The sequence below is a fragment of the Ambystoma mexicanum genome, chromosome 13 (genome assembly GCF_040938575.1).
Source record: "Ambystoma mexicanum isolate Mex_15411 chromosome 13, UKY_AmexF1_1, whole genome shotgun sequence".
In the NCBI taxonomy this organism is placed as follows: domain Eukaryota; kingdom Metazoa; phylum Chordata; class Amphibia; order Caudata; family Ambystomatidae; genus Ambystoma; species Ambystoma mexicanum.
Genome location: NC_090938.1, coordinates 76,171,587 through 76,185,390, shown reverse-complemented (window position 1 = coordinate 76,185,390; position 13,804 = coordinate 76,171,587). Strand labels below are relative to the sequence as shown.

The 13,804-nt window shown below is 46.7% G+C and overlaps 1 protein-coding gene across 2 annotated transcripts in view; it reads right to left on the bottom strand.

The window, feature by feature from the left end:
• DDX20 (DEAD-box helicase 20) overlaps positions 1–13,804 on the bottom strand; it is a 440,715-nt gene that overhangs the window by 394,815 nt on the left and 32,096 nt on the right. For both annotated transcript variants that reach the window (XM_069633316.1, XM_069633317.1), the window contains exon 2: positions 4,658–4,752. In XM_069633316.1, the coding sequence (XP_069489417.1) occupies positions 4,658–4,752 (95 nt within the window). The remainder of the gene's footprint in view (positions 1–4,657; positions 4,753–13,804) is intronic.

The window sequence follows — 13,804 nt, the reverse complement described above, 5'->3', positions numbered from 1 at the left end:
TCCCCTGCGTTTCATTTTCCCATATCCTCGAATATCTCTCACATTGAGATAAAGAAGATGCAGGCGGTGTCATTTCCCCGAGATAGAGCCATCTATTTTTGAGAAGGGAACCCCATTCTCAGTGAAATATTCAAATAACTACGCACAGAATAACCCCAAATCAAGCATGGATCGAGAGTTAACACTTCATGCTCAAGTTGTTTCGGAACTGATAGAAATCCATCCAGCGGTTTGGGATGTGCGCTTTTGCAAATCTTGACCTTCTTTGTCTATGGAAAATGAATGGGAAGTAGGCCACATTGAAAAAAATGTGTTTTTATCTTTACTTTCTTATTTTTTAACGTACCTTATGAAACTATGCAGTCGGCGGGGGCGCTAAGGGGGGATTAACAATAGAATGTTAAGGATACATATATATATAAAATAAAAAAAAACACCAAGAAAGATATGGCGGGTTTAAAAAAAACAAAAAAAAAAAAAAACACATTTCACCCGAGATGTGAAAGTAGGATAGTTCATTTGAGCCAAGTCGCACATTCCACAACGCCACCTAGTAGCCATAGTTTCACCTCCAGTTCTGAGCCACAACAGCAAGGCATTGTGGGTATGCAAATTAACTCAAATGCAAACCTTTTTCTCCAGGAAATTGTCTTAGTCTATGAGAGCAGTGCCATTTTATATACAGCTTAAGCAACCGAATACACAACTACGTACCAGGACTGTACTGCACGGATGATCCCTAATAAGGATGAAACCAGGTATGTAGTTGTCCCAACGTATCTTGGGTTGATTAAGCTATGTTTAAATAGCACTGCCTTCATAAACAAAGAATTTCCAGGAGAGAAAGGTTTGCATTCAAGTTAGTTTGCATTGCTTTGCTGTTGAGGCTCAGAACTAGAGTTGAACTTCCAGAGATGGCTACTAGGTGGCGTTGTGGAATGTGTGACTTGGCTCAAATGAAAAAAAAAAAAAAAATGTAAATATTAATATACATTAGTAACCTATCCTCATTACACTGCCCAATAAGCCCTGCATACCAAAATATGGCAATTTAAGAGATGCAATGCCCTTTCCAAATAGTTAAACTTCAAGAATTAACTTTATCTACTCGGTGGGTGCTCACTGGTCTAGTTAGGTTTTGCAGGCCGGTAACCTTGGTGTATTAGGGCAATTGCAGGCAGTGTCAAAGCTTACACTACCAATTAACTACTTTAAGCGTCACATACTTGAGAAGGCAGACATTGCAAAGTGCAAATACCAGCCCCTCCCCCTACCCCCCTCTCTGGATTTTGTGAACTGGAAACTGCTAAGCAAAGGGGAGTGGGGAGGAATTTGCATTTGATAGCTCATTTTGTCTGAAAAGAAGGTCTCATTTGTTGCAGCCAGACATCCCAAAGATCAAATCCATCTCCCTTCTCCACCTCAATCTTCTCCCCTTTTCTCTATCTTTGACTCCTACCTCCTTTCCCCCTCTTCCTTCCTCCCCCACTCACTCCTCTAACTCCACCCTGTACCTCATCTTCAATTCTTCCTACCCCACTTCCCCTGTCTCTACTCTACCCATCTATCTCTCTGATCGTACCTTATTTTCTCCCTTTCTCCTCTCCAACATTCCTCCGCTCCCAACCCCTCCCCTCCAATCTACTCACGGCATGATCTCCGCAACTTTGACCCCTCCCTTATTGACACTTGCTCTTCTTTTCTTCCAACTCTCCAAGACTTCTCCTTAATATCTGCGAATGAAGCTCTATCCTCCCTTTCCTCTTCTATTTCCTCCTCCCTTGATCAACTCTACCCCCTTTCTCCTTTCCGCCCAACCCGAATACCCTCCCAACCTTGGCTTACTCCTCAACTCCTCTCTATGCGACGCCTTCGCCGACGTCTCGAGGGACTAGCTCAAAACTCCCTCGCTTTCTAACCAAACCTCTCTTACCACGCACTCTACGACTCTTGTCTTGCCTCTGCTAAATCCTCTTACTTCTCCAATCTCAAGCCACTCACCCTCGCCGTATCTTCCAAACGCTCTCTCGACTTCTCTCACCCCACTCCTGATTCCTCCTCCAATTCTACACTCTCCCCTTCCGATTTCACCAACTTCTTTTCCTCAGAGATTCTTACCCTTCGCCAAAAAATCCACACCCCCTCAGATTTCACCTCTACCCCCCCCTCTTCCTGGATGTCCATCTTGTCTCCCCTTCTGAAGTCTCCACCCTCCTATCCAAAGCCCACCCTACACCCACACCAACTGACCCTCTCCCTTCCCTTCTCATCCCTAAGATTTACCCTCTTCTTATCCCCTACCTCACCTCCTTCTTCAACATCGGTCTCTCCTCAGCTACCTTCCCTCTGCTTTCAAACATGACACGATCATCCCTATTCTGAAGAAACCTTCTGCCGATCCACTTCTCACCTCTAACTTCAGAGGTATCTCTCTTCTCCCATTCCTCTCCAAGCTTCGAGCGCCTTGCCTACTCTCAGCTCTCATCCTTTGTTACTAACTGCTCTCTCCTACCTCCCTACCAATCAGGCTTCCGTCCCAAACATTCCACTGAAACTGCTCTCACCTCTATTCTCAACTCCCTTCTCTCTGGTCGCCATGCCAAACACTCCTCTATCCTTATTCTCCTCGACCTCTCTGCAGCCTTTGACACTGTCGATCATCCTGTCCTCCTACACACTCTTTCTTCCTTTGGCTTCAAAGTCTCTGTCCTCAACTGGCTATCCTCTTACCCCTCTTCCCGCTCCTTTACTGGAGTGGCCGGTCCTCTTCTACCTATCCCCTTGAATACGGCGTACCCCAAGGATCGGTACGTGGTCCTTTCCTCTTCTCCCTACACCTCCCTCATTGCCCCAGTTATCTCCTCGTTTGGAATCTCCCACCACTTCTATGCCGATGACACTCAACTCTTTCTCCGTTTCTCGTCCTTTTCATCTGACCTTCACCAAAAACTCTCCTCCTGCCTTACTGCTATTAAGAACTGGATGTCTTCCCGCTTTCTCTCTCTTAACACTGACAAAACCGAAGTTGTATTCTTTCCCTCTAACTCTCTTCCCCCTTCTCCTCCCCCATCCATTCACTCCCCCCCTCCAATCTCCCCATCTCTCTTCAAGCTCGTAATTTAGGCGTTCTCTGACTCCTCTCTTTCCTTCTCCCAACATATCTCCCTCACTTCTCGCACCTGTCGCTACCACCTCTTCAATATTCACAAAATCCGTCCTCTCACTTTCCACGATACCAAGCTCTTAATCTCCTCCCTCATATTCTCCCGCCTCTTCTACTGCTCTGCCCTACTCTTTGGACTTCCTGCTTTTCATCTTGCCGCTCTTAAATCCATCTACCACTCTGCTGTTCGTACCCTCTGTCTCCTTACCTCCCTTGACTCCATCTCTTCCTATCTCTCTTACCTTGGCTGGCTTCCTTTTCACTCCCAATTTAAGTTTCAATTTCTCTGCCTTGTCTTCAAATCTCTCCATGGTCTTGCTCCCCCTTATCTCTCGGCCCTTCTCTCCTTCTACTCTCCCTTCGGTCCGCTGAACATTTCCTGCTCACTGCACCCCCGTCCCCTTGTGCCTCATCCCGTTTCCGCTCCTTCGAACTCCTTGCACCTCTACACTGGAACTCCCTTCCTCTTGCTAACCATTCTACCCCCACCTTCACCTCATTCTGCACTTCACTTAAATCTCTCCTCCTCCATTCTCCTCCCTCAAACTCCTTCCCCCCTTACACTTTCTCCCTACCATCTCCCCCCCTCTCCTGCCTTTCCCCTCGCACCCTTCCCTCCTCCTACCCTTCTCCACCACTCCCCCCGTATCCACTCTCACTCCCCTTCTCTACATATCCCCTTCAGTTAATTGCTCTTTTCACTGTTTTGTTGACTGATTCATAATGTATTTGCTTCAACTGTTATATTGTTTATGTACTATGTTGTTCCATTGTACAGCGCTTTGGTGAAAAGCGCTTTATAAATCAATAAATACAAAGCCACCCTTCGCTAGCAGGTTTCCTTCTCGATTTTGAATGCAACTTCCCTAATGGTTTTAAGAGAAGCAGGTGTAGCAACGAGGATGACGCCACTCCAAGAATGACTATATTTTCCCAATTAATCCCACCAGTTAATTCAAGTAGTATGCATTTTTATTTGAGTTTTATATAGCGCAAAGGTAGCTCAGAAGCCACAGAGTGCTGTACGGGTCAAGGAGGCTAAAATAGGTGATAAGGAAGAGGGTACAATCTGCGGCAGGGGGTTCCAGCTATGCGATTGGATGTGATGCGTAAACAGAAGGCGCCGTGGTGGAACCTCTATACACTCTAGACTAAGGTGTTGAGTTAATGACCTGCAAGTGTTGGGGCCGTCTGCATTGCCACTGGTACAGTAAATTGTTCCATGTATTTAGAAATGTATAAATAGATTGCAAGGAAGGGAAACACACTGCAAAAAGGATGGCTTTTGTTATCGGGACAAGGTAACAAGAAAAGGAGAAGAAAAAACAGATTAAAGCTCTTGGCAGTGTAAACCATAGTGCCTACAAACATTTTTTTTAAAAAAAAATTTTACACAAAAAAAAAAAATAAAATACAAAACAAACAAATACACGCAGAGGGCCAAGCACAGAGCCCCACAAAGCAAAAGAGCTCTTTACAGAACAGTGAACTCACCTGCGTTTCTGCATTTTCCAATATGAGAGAGTCCAAAGCAATAGTTGAAAAAACACAGGTCTTCCCAGTGCCAGACTTGGCTTGAACAATTAAATCTAAGAAAACAAAATAAAAGATTTCAATGAATGCACAGCTCTGCACTCTGCATTATCAGCCCCAAGCTCTCCCGGGAAGGGTGTGACTTTTCTAATAATCGAGAACGTGGGGGAGTATTTCTGAGAGCGTTTAGGCGGCGAAAAGAAAGAAAACACTAGCGCTGTGCCAGTAAAAGTCACTTAACAAGTCTGGGTCATTTTAACAATTATTAGTGGCTCAGGCCAGGGTGCAGCTGTCGTTTAGGGGTTACCGTGGCAACCACTGGAGGTTTTGTTCATCTTTGCAAGTTCACAAAAGAACCCAAAAGAACATTTCTAATGCATTTACAATATTTCTGTAACAAGATCAAGCATTACAGCCAGACTGATTAACATGTTTTCTAAATAAGCATTTTGGCAAACCACGACTTGCAGGAAACAGCGCTGCATCTTAAATGTGATAAAATAAAACGATGCAATTTCTATAGATGCACAATTCTGGAATGTAAAAGATTTCCCAAATACAGCGCATGCGAAGTATCTCTCAGTGAGCAGTGGGAGGGCGGGTCTTAAAGCCAATGTACCAGAGAAGTACCTCCCATGGAGCAGTGGGAGGGCGGTTCTTAAAGTCAATGTGCTGGCGTAGTATCTCTCAGGGGCAGTGGGAGGGCGGGGCAAAGTCAATGTGCTGGCGTAGTATCTCTCAGGGGGCAGTGGGAGGGCGGGGCAAAGTCAATGTGCTGGCGTAGTATCTCTCAGGGGGCAGTGGGAGGGCGGGGCAAAGTCAATGTGCTGGCGTAGTATCTCTCTGGGAGCAGTGGGAGGGCGGGGCAAAGTCAATGTGCTGGCGTAGTATCTCTCAGGGGGGCAGTGGGAGGGCGGGGCAAAGTCAATGTGCTGGCGTAGTATCTCTCTGGGAGCAGTGGGAGGGCGGCGCAAAGTCAATGTGCTGGCGTAGTATCTCTCTGGGAGCAGTGGGAGGGCGGCGCAAAGTCAATGTGCTGGCGTAGTATCTCCCTGGGAGCAGTGGGAGGGCGGGGCAAAGTCAATGTGCTGGCGTAGTATCTCTCAGGGGGTAGTGGGAGGGCGGGGCAAAGTCAATGTGCTGGCGTAGTATCTCTCAGGGGCAGTGGGAGGGCGGGGCAAAGTCAATGTGCTGGCGTAGTATCTCTCTGGGAGCAGTGGGAGGCTGGTGCTTAAAGTCAATGTGCTGGCGTAGTATCTCCCTGGGAGCAGTGGGAGGGCGGGGCAAAGTCAATGTGCTGGCGTAGTATCTCTCTGGGAGCAGTGGGAGGGGGGTGCTTAAAGTCAATGTGCTGGCGTAGTATCTCCCTGGGAGGAGTGGGAGGGCGGGGCAAAGTCAATGTGCTGGCGTAGTATCTCTCTGGGAGCAGTGGGAGGGCGGTGCTTAAAGTCAATGTGCTGGCGTAGTATCTCCCTGGGAGCAGTGGGAGGGCGGGGCAAAGTCAATGTGCTGGCGTAGTATCTCTCTGGGAGCAGTGGGAGGGCGGGGAATGTGCTGGCGTAGTATCTCAGGGGGCAGTGGGAGGGCGGGGCAAAGTCAATGTGCTGGCGTAGTATCTCTCAGGGGGCAGTGGGAGGGCGGGGCAAAGTCAATGTGCTGGCGTAGTATCTCTCTGGGGGCAGTGGGAGGGCGGTGCTTAAAGTCAATGTGCTGGCGTAGTATCTCTCAGGGGCAGTGGGAGGGCGGTGCTTAAAGTCAATGTGCTGGCGTAGTATCTCTCAGGGGGCAGTGGGAGGGCGGGGCAAAGTCAATGTGCTGGCGTAGTATCTCAGGGGGCAGTGGGAGGGCGGGGAAAAGTCAATGTTCTGGCGTAGTATCTCTCAGGGGGCAGTGGGAGGGCGGGGCAAAGTCAATGTGCTGGCGTAGTATCTCTCAGGGGGCAGTGGGAGGGCGGGGCAAAGTCAATGTGCTGGCGTAGTATCTCTCAGGGGGCAGTGGGAGGGCGGGGCAAAGTCAATGTGCTGGCGTAGTATCTCTCAGGGGCAGTGGGAGGGCGGGGCAAAGTCAATGTGCTGGCGTAGTATCTCTCAGGGGCAGTGGGAGGGCGGGGCAAAGTCAATGTGCTGGCGTAGTATCTCTCTGGGAGCAGTGGGAGGGCGGGGCAAAGTCAATGTGCTGGCGTAGTATCTCTCTGGGAGCAGTGGGAGGGCGGGGCAAAGTCAATGTGCTGGCGTAGTATCTCTCAGGGGGCAGTGGGAGGGCGGGGCAAAGTCAATGTGCTGGCATAGTATCTCTCAGGGGGCAGTGGGAGGGCGGGGCAAAGTCAATGTGCTGGCGTAGTATCTCTCAGGGGGCAGTGGGAGGGCGGGGCAAAGTCAATGTGCTGGCGTAGTATCTCTCAGGGGGCAGTGGGAGGGCGGGGCAAAGTCAATGTGCTGGCGTAGTATCTCTCAGGGGCAGTGGGAGGGCGGGGGCTTAAAAATCAATGTGCGGGCGAAGAATCTCAGGGAAAAGTCGGGGCGTGGTTTAAAAAAAATAAATGTGTCAGCAAAGTAGCTCTGAGGGAGCGTGGGGGTTGGGGGGGTTAAAAATGTGAATGGTGGATTAAATCGGTCTTAATCAAATGATTTATAAGCAGTAAGCCGTGTCCTTGCACTGAAGTCCTGTTAACAAACATTGGCAAAGCCAACAGTTTTGACTTGCATATAGTAGTAGGTGGCATCATTATCATACACCCAGGTCAAGGCATACATTAGTTTTCCAAAATTGATTAGCAGAGTTTGCCAATTAAAATGTTCTCGATTAGCAAACAACCCCATTTGATTAGCAATGTAATACTAATATTTGTAAGGCCACCAGAAGTGAAGTATGCAGTAGTTTTGTGTTCCACTGACGTGAGATGATTCAGAACTTGCAAGTTCTTTAAAATTCCACTAGACCTGCAATTTGAGTAACTTAGTTTACCCGCTCAACCGAAAAATGCATTCGACCCATGGCAACGGAACACATTTAAATGAGCTCTCTGAAAAAAATTGTGCATGTCACCACAATCGCACTTTAGTTTGACAATGCTGCCACCCAGAGGCCAGACCTGCACAGTCAAATATTGACATGTACTGCAAACAAAGTAAAGATTAAATAAAAGTTCCCAACATCCTCTACAAATGGTAATTGCCCTTCTTAAAATGTACGGGACTATGAGTGGGAGAAAATAATGTGCGAGCCCTGGATGCGTGTATGTAAAATGTCAAATGCATGACTGGACAAAAATAGATACGATAAGGCTCTGAAAACAGTTTGGCCTGCTCTCTCTGCTACGGTGCCAATATATAATGTAATCATAATCCTAGAGCAAAGCGAGCTCTGGAGGCAAACTACAGTGATGGTAGTGCAGTAGATCCATCCAGTCTAAACCTATAGATCTATTGATCACTGCTATGAATGCACATCTAGTTAGCTTTGTCTATTCATTATGCAACAGGAAAGAAAGTAAGACTAAGCAGAGTGGGTGGTCTAGCAGGCTGAGAACTGAGCAAACTAGGTGGAATAATGTCGTTGGCTGCCATCTCACTTTTAGGGTAGCTGGTATAAAGCAACAGGGTGATAAGACAGGTTGTCTCAGTTCGTGAGTAGATCACCAGCTACAAGCTGCATGTGACCCACAGGTTACAGAACTAGGTTTGCCATCAAAAGCATTTGATCATGTACATTTCCAAAAGTGTCCACTCGTCAATATGATGCATCTTCCCCCAACAAAATGAAATATAGAGGACACTGGTATTTAGATACACTAGCCTACACTTGACTGTAAAGCATGGAGACAATACAGCATTTTACAGTAGCAATACTGTAATTATGCATTGGGTAACAAATTACATTTTTAGAAATTGAATGACTGCATTAAAAAAAAGAAAAAAAAGAAAAACAACAAAGTTAACACATGCTTGTCTTTGGTAGACCAGATACCGTTACAGGGCTTGCAAAATATACTAGCCCACTAGCATTGGCGAGTAGTTTTTATGAAGGGCGAGTACCATTTGCATGATACTCTACCATGCTGGCGAGTATGGAGATGTAAGAAACCCATATTTTATTTACTGCAAACACACTCTTTGTAGTATATGGCAAATACAAGTTTCTCTGTGCATGCTCGACAGCATTGCACTATGACATGCACCATTTTACAGAAAGCACTGTTAAATATTTTGTCACCAGTCACCTTGGACCAAATTCATTGGTCCAAGGTTGAGTGTGTAAACTAAGTAACACGCCCTGTAGGATTTTTTGAGAATTTTCAAGGTCTGGATTAGCTTAATAAAAAAGATATTATCCTGATAACTTCTGGTTCGTAATTATTTGAAAAATAATTAAAAGATCCTTGCTTGCATACTTACACAGACCTTTGGCACATAAGGGTGGTGGAGACTGCTGCACTCTCTATCCATTAGCCCTTTTGAACTAGAAGTGAACAGAGAAAAGAGGGTGGAGGGAGCCTTGAAGGCAAGAGGAATGCATGGCAATCTGTGCTCGAACAGTACAACTTAAATAGCTAGGTTCGCTACACAAGTGCCAATTTAATTAGCAATCTTACATAATTGCATGCAGAATTGCATAGCAAATTACTACACAGCACACATTTATTTTATACCTTGTCAGGTACCTGCACCATTTTCCAGTGCCTGGCAAATATCTATCCTGTGCCAACACAAAAGTCAAAACTGATGGCTTTTCCAATGCTGGTTAACCTTGCTGTGGTCAAACTGTGTCCACAAACACTGATCATAAGTTGCAAGAGTGGGTGGCACAGTCCCCTTACAGGATGCTTTGCCATAAAATTCCTCAGAATATGCCCCAGCTGAGGGAGGGGATGCATATAAAAGTGGGAACAGACAGGGGACACAGACTGATAAAAAACACAATCTGCGCATTATCTCAAGGTGCGGCAGATGTTGGGAATTCTGCGGATGGGACGGGGCACTCTCGGGTAATGTCTTCTCGAACATGCACTTCTTATCTAGACGTGCAGGTTCGAGGCGGCATGTCCAGTCATGCACTTACCCTTGCACTTGCCACCAGCTGCTCTTTTTATTTATGGCCTTTATTTTACTCTTCTCCTATGTACTGCACTGCCCCCTTCCCCTACCTCCTCTACACTTGCGTTATCTCAATGCCACCTGGACTAGTAACATTGTTGTTTCTGTCTTCCCTCTGTTCCCCCTCCCTTGCCTCCTCGTGGCTTGCATCACAAATGCCATATCAAGTATAGAGGGAATGGTTAGAGAAACAACCAGTTAGGTTCTCAAACACCTTGGTGAGGATTTGGACTCAGAGCGTTGGCGTGAATAATTAAGTACATAGGCCCTAGGCTGAGCACAAAAGGTTCCTAGAACGCCCTCAGTCCAATACTTCTAGTAGTCCAAACCGCCCTCCCCTCTGCTCTCCTCTTCCCTTCCCTCCTCTTCCCTAAACAGGAAAAGCTAACTAAAACTGTAAATTTACCAGAGCTTTAAAAATTCTGCTACGATTGAATATTTGATGGTTTCATTTTGTTGCTGTGACTTGTGTCCAAAACGAAAGCATTATTACATTGATTTGACAGGTTTATTCCATCATTAAATCCCGATAAGATGGCTGCACAGAGGCGTAGAGATCAAAGTTTCTGCAACTTCGGAAGATCAGGAAATTATCCATTATGGACAGTGCAGCACTTTCTAAAATCAAGAACACAACAAACAAAAGAACTTTACCCACTGACTATCTTTCAATGATTTATAAACTAAATTTAGCCATATTTTCTTATTTTTCCTCAGAATTGTGACTACCAGCACCCTTATGTACTCACCTTTCATGTCGGTTATCCTGGTCTGTAAGGGGAACGGGTAAAATACTTTTCTGGGAATTATTGCGTTGCCCCTTCCTGATGAATCAGAAATCCTAGGATTTTAAAGGGTGGTGAGGCGGAACCAAACCCCACCTCAACAGGGTTAATATTGGTATACCTATGTGCCATTAACTATGTGCGGTTGGGAAGGTGAGTGAAGGAGCAGCAAGATAAAGCTTAGCAGGTCTTTGGTAATGCACAGAAAGGCATGTTATAGAATATCTCCTCGCTACTCAGAGGGAGCGACTGCTTGCTGGGCGAAGCCAGATACCCAGGAGCAGTTTTTAGCTCCTGCTCATCAAACCCGCACTTCGATCCCTGCAATTCTGACATAATGCTTCATAATTTGGATGGTTACAACTTCGCATCATACAATACGTGCCTTTGAAATAATTTACAATTTATTTGGCAAAACTAAATAAAACAAAAACGCATCAGTATGGCAGTGCTAGTTTTCAGTGAAGTGTAAAATATTATGAAGGAAGCGGTGCATCTTATATCAAGAGACTAGGATCTCCAATGAAGCAGCGCAAGGGGTGAGCGTTCGTGGACTGCCGGTTGAGAGCTATAAAAAGGTCTTCATGATGGTTTTGCAAGGTAGGCGAGTGGGCTGAGACAGTGGGCGGCATCGTAAATGCTAAGAATTTAAAGAGCCACTCACATATTGAAGTTTTTTGTGAGTTTTGTACAAGAGCTGTGAAACCCCTTTGCGTTGGTTCTTCATATAGAACAAACCTAGCTTAGGAGCAACAGAGCGATGCAGACGGGTACATAATCCGGGACCAATGGATCTGAATAATCCTGCATACAGGCTACTTTTACTAATCTCCCATGTGTTCATTCAGACGCAAACGTAAGAAAAGCAATTTCAGAGGATTTCCTAAGCACAGTCTGTGATATCGTCATTTATGTGAGGTCGTCACATAACTCCCTAGTCACGTGGGAAAGAACACGGGGCAGCAGGAAGGGGAGGGACGGGATAGGACGTGGGTTAAGCACTTCTGGGTATCGTGTGAAAAATAAAGGATGTGTTAATGAAGACTCCGCGTCCTTGCCTTATTTTGGAGTGTGACACATTACACATCTCGACACTGGCGACGAGGAACTCACGCAGCAAACACACGGCAGTGTACGGCGTACAGCGGGTGGGAGTGAGTATACTCCCTGCCAGCTGAGACTCTCCCCAGGAGTCCGAGCGAGGTCTCGCAAGCACCTGTCAACGGCAACAGGTAGATTAGCGGGTAGAGCGCGGCGGCTCCCTGCAATTGTCACGTACGTTTCGCAAGTGGAGCGCATCGGCTCCTTGCGACCGCTCCAGTGTGGCAAATTCATCCGTGAGTGGAGCGTGTCGGCTCCTCACAGCGTTTTCCTCGCCAACAGCGTGCAGGAATTTCGCGGGTGGAGCGCGTCGGCTCCCCGCGACGTCTCACTTTCCGTGGAAAGGATTTGGCCCGTGAGTGGAGCGCATCGGCTCCTCGCGCTGAAGCGTGTGAGTGGAGCGTGTCGGCTCCTCACAGCGTTTCCCGCCAAAAGGCAGTGACACCAGTGGGTGGAGCGCATCGGCTCCCCACGCTCACACAGGTACGCTCGAATCTAGTACACGCGAGTGGAGCACATCGGCTCCACACAGAGACTTTCTCTTTTGAAAAAAAAAATAATAATTGAGGAAGCCACGTGGGTGGAGCACATCAGCTCCCCGTACAAACACCTTTCACGTCACACGGAACATCCATCATCTTCAGGCTTTCAAGTGGAAACGTAGCAGTTTGTCATCCACTACACTTAGTGAGTGCGCAGTTATATATTGTTTGTCATGCTTGATGACTCGTCTGAGGAATCACTAACAGCCCAAGTAACTCCTGCTAAAACAACACGCACAAGCATGACGGACGGCCTGATAACACAGCTACCCCCCAATTTTGACCTGAGCGACACCAGCACACTGGGACCAAGGTGGAAAAAGTGGCCGAGGGATTTTGAAGTGTGTCTCAAGGCGGTAGGTCCTTTGGAGGATGAAAGGAAACACAGCTTGCTCACCCATGCCATAGGATCAAATGTGAGAGACATTCTAGATGAGATTCCTGAAGATGACACAGACACCTACACCAAATTGAAGACAACCCTAACCAATTACTTCACGCCACACACAAACGTGGACTATGAGCGTCACATTTTTCACACCACTAAACAACTAAAAGGTGAAACAATGGATGCGTTTGTGATGAGATTAAGAATAAAGACGAAACACTGCGATTTTAACAACTACTCAAATGAGGAAGCCCTTCGCACACAGATAATTGTAGGGTGTGAGAGCAGTGATTTCAGAAAACGGCTTCTACAAAAGGCTCGAAATCTGGAAAAGATTCTACGCCTGGCTCGATCCGAGGCGGCGCTAACAGCACAGGTAGAAGGTCTTGATGGCATCACCATCATTCATGGGAAGCATGAAAATCTACATAAACTTGAGAGCACTAACAAAGGAAACACAGATCCATTTTGTTATCGTTGTGGACATGAATATCCTCATGAAGGTACATGCCCTGCCATGGGTCATGTTTGTTCTACCTGCGGGGGAGAAAATCATTACAAGGCAGTGTGTTTCATCTATCGTAGCAAAATGCGAGGAAGTGGAAGAAATAGACGCTCCACACCAGAAAGAGAACTGAGGCGTTTGAGTCCCAATCGTGAATCACACTACCAGAATGACGCGACACGCCGCCGACAACGAGAAGAACCGTCAGATAGAAGACAAAGACCTCACAGGAATGGCGTGACAACAAATCTACATCCTCCGGACGGAGAAGACGTCCCCGGAGATATGTCAGGTGTCTGGTAGAACAATCACATTCTGACAGCATCTCTAGCACCTCTTCAGAGGACAAACCCAAGAAGGAATTAAATCTACGGAGAGGAGAACCACGGATAAAAGGCTACTTATATGCACTTGGAAACCCCACTCCCCACCCCGCAAAAGAAAATAGCCCTACTCTCATCATCAATGTCAACCAAGTGGCTGCCGAATTTCTGGTGGACACAGGAGCCACGGTAAATGTGGTGAGTGAGGAAGTGTACAACAACATGCCAAATGCACTACGTTTGCAACCAGCTAGAGCACTCATTTTTCCATATGGCTCCAAGACGCCGCTACCGTGTAAAGGTTTCTTCACGGCATCATGTCGGTACAAAGATCACGTAAAGGAAATACCCATGCATGTTCTTGAAGCTGC